The following is a 10,382-nucleotide window of genomic DNA, read 5'->3' on the forward strand; positions in this document are numbered from 1 at the left end:
AGGGGAGACCAACAGTGACAGTATAGAGGTAGAAGACACAATTCAAGTAAAAGATGAACATTTCTGGAAAAAAATCAGTTAAAGAACTCAGAGAAATGGATTTGAAATATAATAACATCTACCAAAAACCTAAGGAGGATAAAGTAATGGGTTAAAAGGTAAATGACCATCAACTTAATACAGACTGCTAAATGCAGAAGAGGTTATACAAACACCTAACAGTAGCCATATACTAAAACCAGTCATAATATGCTAAGAATAGAGATAAATCAAAATATATCACTAAAGAAGATAAGCAATACATGAAAGAAAGGCAAGAAAGGATCAGAGAAAATCATTAGAAACCACAACAAAACAGGCAATAAAATGGCAATACATATCAATCAATTTTGAGGGAAATGGAGTGAATACTCCAATCTAGAGATGTAGGGAGTAAGAATGGATGAAAAAACAAAACAGATTCAGATGCCTACAAGTGACCCACTTTACACCTCAAGAATGATAGTGAGGATAGAGAAACATCACACAAATTAATGTCAAAAGAAAGCTGGAGTAACAATACTTGTATCAGAAAAAAATACACTTTAAAAAAGCACATAACAAGAGACAGAGGAGGACAGTATATAACAGTAAATGGTACAATCCAAAAAGAAGATATAACAACTGTAAATATATCCCACAATTAAGTGGGATTTATTCCCAAGCTACAAAAGTGGTTCAATATTTGCAAATCAATTAATGTGATACAATACATCAACAGGAGTAAGGATAAGAACCAGATGATCGGGGCATCTGGGTGGCTCATCCTTTAACAGTCTGACATCAGCTGAGGTCATGACTTCATGATTCCTGAGTTCAAGTCCCGTGTCAGACTCTGTGCTGAAAGCTCAGATCCAAGAGCCTCCTTTGAATTCTATGTCTCCCTCTTTCTCTGCCCCTCCCCTGCTCACGCTCTCTCTCAAAATTAATAAACGTTAAAAGAAAAGAAGCATACAGTCATTTCAATACATGCAGAAAGGAACATTTGACAAAGTACAACATCCGTTCATGCATGTAGCCCCCTAAAGTAGGTTTACAGGAAACATACATTAACATAATAAAGGTTATCTATGAAAACCCTGCAGTTATAATCAACCTTAATGGGGAAAAATCTGAGAGCTTTTCCTGTAAGTTCATGAAGAAGACAAGGATGTTTACTTTTACCACTTTTAGTAAACAAATTACTGGAAGTCCTAGCCACAGCCAGCAGACAAACGAAACAAAACGATTTGCAGATTACACAACACTATATATAGAAAACCCTAAAGAGTCCACCCAATAACTGCTAGAACTGATAAATGAATTCAGCAATGTCACAGGATACAACATCATTGTACAGAAATCTGTTGCATTTGTAGACAATACAGAAGCAGTAGAAAGAGACATTAAGAAAACAGTCCCATTTACAGTCGTACACCAAAAATAAGCTATCTATGAATAAATCTAACCAAAGTGGTGAGCGACCTATACTCTGAAAAGTATAAAACAGTGATGAAAGAAATTCAAGATGACACAAAGAAATGGAAGGACATTCCATACAGATCAGAAGTACAAATATAGTGAAAATGTCTATACTTCCCAAAGCAATTGACAGAATTAATGCAATTTCCATCAAAATACCAACGGCAGTTTTCACAGAACAAGAACAGTCCTAAAATTTGTATGGAACCAAAAAAGAGCCCAATCTTCAGAGTAAACAAACTTTATGTGAAGTGATAATTATGGATGGCACTGAGAGACTAAGAGAAAAATTACCAGGTGTACTCACAACTGCAGAAAAAAACCTCCCCCCACCCCTCGCCGTTCCCAGAACCAGCCAGGGCGTGCCCGGTTGTGGTCTGACCTAAAGGCGGGAACCAATCAAGTTCTGCTGAGTGTTCAAATTTAAATGTCAACCAATAACAGCTCTGTAACCACAAAAAAAATCCCTAACTTGTTTGTGCCTGTCTATAAAAGAAGCTGTAAGATCCTTGCTCGGGACCTCTTAGCATCACCGGTAACGAGTGCGTGGAGGTCTGGGTTCGAACCTGCAATAAACGACCCTTGCCGCTTGGCTTTGACCCTGGACTCTGGTGGTTTGTTCTTGGGGGTCTTTTGAATTTGGGCATATCATTTGGGGGCTCGTCCGGGATCCTCCCAAGCCCACCAGACCCCAAGTCAACAGGTCGTCCCTGAGACCAATCGGTAAGTGAGCCGGCTCTGTCCGTTTCTGTTTGTTCGTTTCTGGCTCTCCCGTGCGGGATCTGTATCAGTGACTGACACAGCCCTGGTGGATGCGCTATAGGGCAGTCGGTCGGGTCCAGTAGGAGACGTCCACTGGCACCCGTCTGGGGCACCTTTTTGGGGCCATCGGAATTCTTCTGTTCGGGTGGCGGACACCCGAAACACGCTAGTGATCTAAGTGTTGTGTTCTCTATTCTATAACCTTTAAGTGTTAAACTCCTTCTCTTTCACAGGTGACCTGGCCTGGCCCAGCCAGAAATCCTCATAACTTTACTGTTTCTCCTTTTAATCCTTTCCTCCACCTCCAGGATATAGATGGGCCAATCTCAAAGCACTCCTCTTTCTCTCCTCGTTGCTAACTTCAGGGATTTTAGAACCAGAGGACAGAATTTGAGTTTAGACATCCGGCGGGGAAAATTAATAACCCTCTGCCGCTCTGAATGGCCAACCTTCGTGTTGGATGGCCAACCGAAGGAACTTTCTGCCTCCCTATAATTGCTAGGGTGAAATCAAAGATTTTTCTACCGGGTCGCGAGGGACACCCGGATCAGATTCCCTATATTCTTGTATGATGGAATTTAGTGGAAAATCCACCCCCTTTGTTGGCCCCCTTCCTATCCTCGGGAATGTGTAAGGTCCTTGCCATGCGGCCTGCAGATCCCCCAAAATCAAGGACACCAGCCACGCCCTTGTATCCCATATTGCCCAATAGTCAGGACCTACGATCCCTAGACCCTCCACCCTATCATCCCCCTCCCCTCATACCCCAGGCCCTGCCCACAGCAGCCGCCCCGCCAGTCGCCCCACTAGTTGCCCCCCTAGGGGAACTGGGAGGATGGGAAGCGGCAGCTGTGCCGGGACCAGGAGGATGGGAGGCAGCAGCTGCGCCAGGCCCCATTGAAAACGAAACCAACCGCGAGGGGCCAGCTGGCCGAACCCGTGGGCGCACCCAGCATGAGCCAAATCCTCGCCTCCCTGACTCCACTGTGGCCCTACCCCTGCGGGAAATAGGACCCCTCGATGAAACAGGCAACCCCCAACTCCAGTATTGGCCCTTTTCCACCAGTGACCTTCACAACTGGAAAACACAGAACGCTCGATTCTCTGATAACCCTAAAGACCTAACAGCTCTTTTAGACAGTATCATGTTCACCCACCAGCCCACCTGGGACGACTGTCAGCAGCTCCTCCACATCCTGTTCACTACAGAGGAGCAAGAGAGGATCCAATTAGAAGCAAGAAAGCTGGTTCCCGGAGACGATGGTCCGCCGACATCTAACACTGACCTCATTAATGCGGCTTTCCCCCTAACCAGACCTCCACAGGACGAATGGGACTACAACACTGCAGAAGGTAGGGGAAGGCTACTCATTTATCACCAGACTCTGATGGCGGGTCTCCAGGCTGCAGCTTGCAAGCCCAACAATTTGGCTAAGGTATATTTGGTCATACAGGGAAAGGCAGAGAGTCCAGCTGCTTACTTAGAGAGATTAATGGAAGCCTTTAGGCAGTTTACCCCCATGGATCCAGAAGTTCCTGAGAACCAGGCTGCTGTCGTTTTGTCCTTTGTAAATCAAGCAGCTCCTGACATTAAGAAAAAACTCCAAAGGCTAGAGGATTTAGAAGGTAAACAGATCCAGGATCTGCTCCGTATAGCACAAGTATAGCACAACGGGTCTACAACAACAGGGACACCCCAGAAGACAGACAGATCAAGGCCACAGAGAAAATGACTAAAGTCCTGGCCGCTACAGTCCAGAAAGAACAGCCACCCCCAGAAGGCACTCAAACAACACGCCCTCCCAGGCGGCACTTAGATAAAGATCAATGCGCCTATTGTAAAGAAAAAGGCCATTGGATACGAGAATGCCCCAAGAAGAAACAACCCCGCCCCAGCCAAGGACAATGGCAGCCTAAAATAGCCCCCATACTGTTTACCCAAGATACAGAATAGGGAGGACGGGGTTCGGATCCCCTCCCCAAACCTAGGGTAACATTGCAAGTGGAGGGGACCCTGGTCCAGTTCCTAGTTGATACCGGGGCACAGCACTCAGTTCTGGTCAAGCCACATGGAAGAGTATCTGAAAAATCATACAAGGGGCCACTGGAATAAAGAAGTACCCCTGGACAACTCAGAGGACTGTGGACTTAGGAACTGGAAAGGTAACCCACTCCTTCCTGGTCATTCCCGACAGCCCCTGCCCCCTATTGGGGAGGGATTTCCTTACCAAAATTGGGGCCCAAATTCATTTCCAACTGGGGGGACCCACAGTGACTGACTTCCACAACCAACCCATATCTGTACTCACTGTGAAACTAGAAGATGAATATAGGCTCCATCAGGAACCCACTCCTCTGGATCAGGGCATCGAGCCCTGGCTTCAACGCTTCCCAGACACGTGGGCAGAAACGGGTGGTATGGGGCTAGCAAAACATCGCCCAGCCCTATTTATAGAGGTCAAGCCCGGGACGGACCCCATCCGCGTGCGCCAATACCCCATGCCCACGGAAGCCAAAAATGGCCTCACACCGCATATCCGCTGCCTCCTTGACTTCGGGGTCCTACACACCTGCCACTCAGCATGGAATACCCCCCTGCTGCCCGTGTGCAAACCTAACAGCGGGGAATACAGACCAGTGCAGGACCTGAGAGAAGTCAATAAGTGGGTGATGGACATACATCCAACCGTTCCTAACCCCTATACTCTCTTGAGCGCCCTCAGCCCAGAAAAACAATGGTATACTGTTCTGGATCTAAAAGATGCTTTTTTCAGCCTACCACTAGCGCCTAAAAGTCAAGAGCTATTTGCATTCGAGTGGACAGATCCAGACAGGGGCATAAATGGCCAGCTCACTTGGACCAGACTGCCACAAGGATTCAAAAACTCTCCTGCCCTGTTCGACGAGGCTCTACACGAAGATTTAAGTGAGTACAGACCACAACACCCTAATATAACTCTCCTACAGTATGTTGACGATCTCTTAATAGCTGCCGAGACGCCCGAAGCCTGCATCCAGGGAACCGAAGGTCTCCTGTGAACTCTGGGAACCTTAGGCTACGGCGCCTCAGCAAAGAAGGCTCAGATCTGCAAGTCAGAGGGTCATCTTCACCCCCCCCAATGGCCCTGAACCCAGCATCACTGCTGCCAGACCCAGACATGGGAACCCCACTTCATGACTGCGCCGACATACTGGCTCAAGTTTATGGGGTCCGGGAGGACTTGCAAGACCAACCATTATCGGATGCAGACGCCATCTGGTTTACCGACGGAAGCAGCTTCATTCACCAAGGACAAAGGTATGTGGGGGTGGCTGTAACTTCAGAAACCAAGGTGGTTTGGGCAGAAGCCCTACCCCCCAGAACCTCGGCCCAGAAGGCTGAACTAATAGCCTTAACCCAGGCCCTAAAATTAGGAAGAGACCGCAAGCTAACCGTGTACATTGATAGCCGATATGCCTTTGCCACTGCTCATGTACATGGGGCGATATACAGAGAATGGGGGCTCCTCACAGCCGAAGGGAAAGACATCAAAAATAAAGAAGAGATTCTAGCCCTGTTTGAGCAGCCCTATGGGAACCCAAAAAGCTAGCGATTGTGCATTGCCCAGGACACCAGAAGACAACCAATCCAGTTTCCCGGGGCAACAATTTGGCTGATCAGACTGCAAAAAACATTGCTTGGCCCCCTGCGCAATTACTGACCCTACAGCTGCCAGACCCTGGACCCCGGGAATTGCCCCCCAGCCCTGAGTATTCAGAAAGTGACATTCAATGGATGAGTAAACTTCCTATGACCCGAATCAAAGATGGCTGGTGGAAAGACTCCAAAAGCAGCATTATACTCCCAGATAAACTAGGATGGCAAGTTCTAGAGCAGATCCATCGCAGCACCCACTTAGGTTCCCAGCGAATGTTGGACTTACTGAGACAGACTGGACTAAAAATCAGAAATGTCTCTGATAAGGTCGATCAAGTAGTCACTAAATGTACAGTGTGCCAACTCAACAATGCGAGTAGCAATCCTCAGACAACAGGGGTAAGGCAAAGAAGGAGCAGACTGGGGACCTATTGGGAAGTAGATTTCACTGAGGTAAAACCAGGAAAATATGGATATAACTATTTGCTAGTTTTTGTAGATACCTTTTCAGGATGGACTGAAGCCTTTCCAACCAAGAATGAAATGGCGCAGATTGTAGCCAAAAAGATCCTAGAAGAAATCCTGCCCAGGTATGGTTTTCCAGTAATGATAGGGTCAGACAATGGACCTGCATTCGTCTCTAAGGTAAGTCAGGGACTGGCTTCCATACTTGGGGCTGATTGGAAATTACATTGTGCATATCGACCCCAAAGCTCAGGACAGGTAGAGAGAATGAACAGAATATTAAAGGAGACCCTAACCAAATTGACCATGGAGACTGGCGCTAATTGGGTGGTCCTTCTCCCCTATGCTCTGTTCAGGGTGTGTAATACCCCATACAGACTGGGACTCATGCCCTATGAAATAATACATGGTAGACCACCCCCCATCATCCCTAACCTAAAAGATAACCTTGTCAAAGCTGAGAACGATAATAGTCTTGAATTCTTGTTCTCCCTACAAGCCTTGCAGAGGGTCCATGAAGATGTATGGCCCAAATTAAAGGAACTCTATGAGACTGGACCCCTGCCTATTCCACATCAATTCCGGCCAGGGGATTGGGTCCTCGTCAAACGTCGTTGGCAGGGAACTCTGGAGCCCAGGTGGAAAGGACCCTTCCAGGTCATCCTGACAATGCCCACTGCCATCAAAGTAGACAGAATCACCACCTGGATCCATTTCGCCCACGCCAAACCAGTGGACCCGTCCTCAGACCTCATCGGACCTTCAAAGACAACCTGGACTGTTGATCAGACTAAGGACAATCCTTTAAAATTGACCCTACGCCACCAACGGACTGAGCCGTAACTATGGTACTTGCCCTCCTCTTGATTGTTCTGCAAATTCTGTCTGTAAATCCAAACCCCCACACCCCCTATAATTTGACATGGGAAATTACTAACTTAGAGACTCATGAAATCTACAACAAAACCCTAGGAACTGCCCCATTAAATACCTGGTGGCCAGGTTTATATTTTAATTTAGAAAAAGTTAGTCCATTAGAAGAAATGGAAGGAGGTAAATGGAGGCAACTGCAAAGGAGGGTATCAATAAGTAGAAATGGATTTTATGCATGTCCGGGATTTAGGACGGGGCGATGAGGCGCACATGTGGAGGGTTTGAAACCCTCTATTGCGCAGCCTGGAGTTGTGTCACCTCCAATGATGGAGAATGGAAGTGGGAAGTAAAACCCCAATTTATTGAAATGTCCTATGTCCGACCATGTACCTGCACCAGGTATGATGAAAACTGTAACCTTATTCATGTAAGATTTACAGAGGAAGGAAAAAAAGACAGGCGATGGGTCTCAGGACTCACTTGGGGACTCTACTTATATAAATATCCCCTCTTTGGGACTGCCATTCAAATAAAATTAAAAGTCTCCCCTCTTGTACAACCAGTGGGGCCAAATCAGGTATTGGAGAAAAAAAAAAAAAAGATAAGCTTATCCCCGGGCAGATTTCCACTACTCCCTCCAGCTAGACCCCCATCCTTACCCCAGGAGTAAAAGCACAAGCTGTCCAAGAAAATCAGAACCCAGAAGGCATAGACTCCCTATGGAAATTACTAACAGCAGCGTATGAGGCCTTAAACCGATCGGACCCTGAGGCAACAAGGGCCTGCTGGCCATGTTATGATATAAAACCCCCCTTCTATGAAGCCATAGGTCTAGCTGCCCCTTTTTCACAATCAGGAGAAGAGTCGCCAGCAGCTTGCAAGTGGAATCGAAAGGGCCCCGGCCTCACACTGCAAGTGGTCACTGGCAATGGGACTTGTATAGGAAAGGTCCCCTCTAGCCATATCCAGCTCTGTGCCCTGACTAATTACTCTATAGATGAATCTAAATGGATAATTCCAGCTCCTGACAGTTGGTGGATTTGTTCTAAGACAGGGCTCACCCCATGTGTTAGCAGAAATGTTTTTAATTCGTCAACTGAATATTGTATCATGGTATTAGTATTTCCAAAGGTTATTTACCACCGAGAAAATGTTGTTTATGATCTGTGGACAGAAGGGACAGAAGCAAGAGAGTCAATTAGAACAAAACGGGAACCCTTTACGGCCATAACCTTGGCCACTTATTTGGCCTCGGTACCATAGGGGCAGGAACAGGTATCTCATCACTAGCCATCCAGCACCAGGGGTTCAATAGCCTAAGGGCAGCCATTGATGAGGATATAGCCAGACTTGAGGACTCAATCTCGCACCTCGAAAAATCTCTGACCTCCCTTTCTGAAGTGGTCCTACAGAACCAAAGGGGACTAGATCTAGTCTTCCTCCAACAGGGAGGTTTATGTGCAGCCTTAAGAGAAGAATGTTTTTATGCTGACCACACCGGAGTAGTCCGAGAGTCCATGGCTAAAGTTAGAGAAGGCCTGGCCAAACGGAAGCATGAATGAGAACAACAACAAGGCTGGTTTGAAGCTTGGTTCAATCAGTCCCCATGGCTAGCCACCCTGCTTTCTGCTCTAGCTGGGCCCCTTATACTCCTCCTTCTCCTCCTCACCTTCGTGCCTTATATTATTAATAAACTAGTTGCCTGTATCAAAGACCGACTTAACACAATCCAACTGATGGTCCTTAGGTCCCAGTACCAACCTATCATGACCGAAACATTTGAGTCAGACACATAAGATCCAAGATTGGCTCTTAAGGCACCAAAGAAAGGGGGGAATGAGAGACTAAGAGAAAAATTACCAGGTGTACTCACAACTGCAAAGAAAAGACCTCCCCCCCTCCCCCCACCGTTCCCGGAACCAGCCAGGGCGTGCCCGGTTGTGGTCTGACCTAAAGGCGGGAACCAATCAAGTTCTGCTGAGTGGTTTGAAAAAAAGGCGGGAACCAATCAAGTTCTGCTGAGTGTTCAAATTTAAATGTCAACCAATAACAGCTCTGTAACCACACAAAAAAATCCCTAACTTGTTTGTGCCTGTCTATAAAAGAAGCTGTAAGATCCTTGCTCGGGACCTCTTAGCATCACCGGTAACAAGTGCGCAGAGGTCCGGGTTCGAACCTGCAATAAACGACCCTTGCCGCTTGGCTTTGACTCTGGACTCTGGTGGTTTGTTCTTGGGGGTCTTTCGAATTTGGGCATATCAGCACTATGCCTCTGGATCTTCTGCTCCAAAACACAATAACTCTGGCTTAAGCATTTGAACAAACGTTAGACATATCCCAACCAAGGATCATTCTACAAAATACATTCTACAAACGTACCCTCAAAACTTTGCAGATTATGAAATATATGGAAAAATCTAAAAATTGTCATGGCCAAGTGGAGCCTAAGGAGACAGGATGACTGTAATGTGCCAGGTGGGATGAGCCTGGGCTAGGAGAGTTTAAAACTGAAGCAATCTGAATACAAATATAAACTTTACTTCATACTACCATATCTCTTTGATACATTGATTGTGATCATGTACCAACCATTATGACATCAATAGTGAGAAAACAGTCTGATGTATGTGGATACTCAGTATTATCTTCCCAATTTTTTTTGGTAACTAGAAACCCATCATGAAAGAAAAGATTATTAGTAATCATGGTTTTTCAACACATAAGATTATATAACTAGTTCCAGTATTAGTTACTAGTGATGGACATGTACCTACTCTTGTTGTTCTTACTATTGTTTAATTTAAATAATAGCATTCATGGTACAGAAAACTGAATGCATGATAAACACTTCATAGAAACATCTACTTTACATATTTTAAGATAATAACGTATGTATATACCACTCTATTATGTGGTATGTAAATTAAGTGTTTTTCTGATCTTGAACGAGCATGTCATTGAATGGCTTTCCATAAAGGTGGTTATGCTAGATAATGAATGATACGGAGATTTTACAGGATGTATGTCACATCATGCCTGAACATTGTCAAAAATAAAAACAGACACGCGGCCAGATGAAGCATTGTGACTGGCTCACTTATTGTAAGAACCCTTGCTTTAATATTCTCACACATATTTTTAGCAG

General features: G+C 45.8%; 1 protein-coding gene across 2 annotated transcripts; it reads left to right on the forward strand.

Annotated features, from left to right (window-relative positions):
• The first annotated feature begins 1,954 nt into the window (after positions 1–1,954).
• Positions 1,955–9,087, forward strand: LOC122474465. 2 transcript variants are annotated; one of them, XM_043565355.1, is made up of 2 exons: positions 1,955–3,525; positions 6,864–9,087. In XM_043565355.1, the coding sequence occupies exons 1-2, from the start codon at positions 2,889–2,891 to the stop codon at positions 7,205–7,207; spliced, it is 981 nt and encodes a 326-aa protein (XP_043421290.1). In that variant the 5' UTR covers positions 1,955–2,888; the 3' UTR covers positions 7,208–9,087. The 2 variants fall into 2 exon arrangements, with proteins under 2 accessions (XP_043421290.1, XP_043421291.1); XM_043565356.1 differs by lacking the exon at positions 6,864–9,087 and adding an exon at positions 5,252–5,683 and having other exon boundaries at positions 1,955–3,615.
• The last annotated feature ends 1,295 nt before the right edge of the window (positions 9,088–10,382 follow it).

Source organism: Prionailurus bengalensis, chromosome D4 (assembly GCF_016509475.1).
Source record: "Prionailurus bengalensis isolate Pbe53 chromosome D4, Fcat_Pben_1.1_paternal_pri, whole genome shotgun sequence".
Taxonomy (NCBI): Eukaryota; Metazoa; Chordata; class Mammalia; order Carnivora; family Felidae; genus Prionailurus; species Prionailurus bengalensis.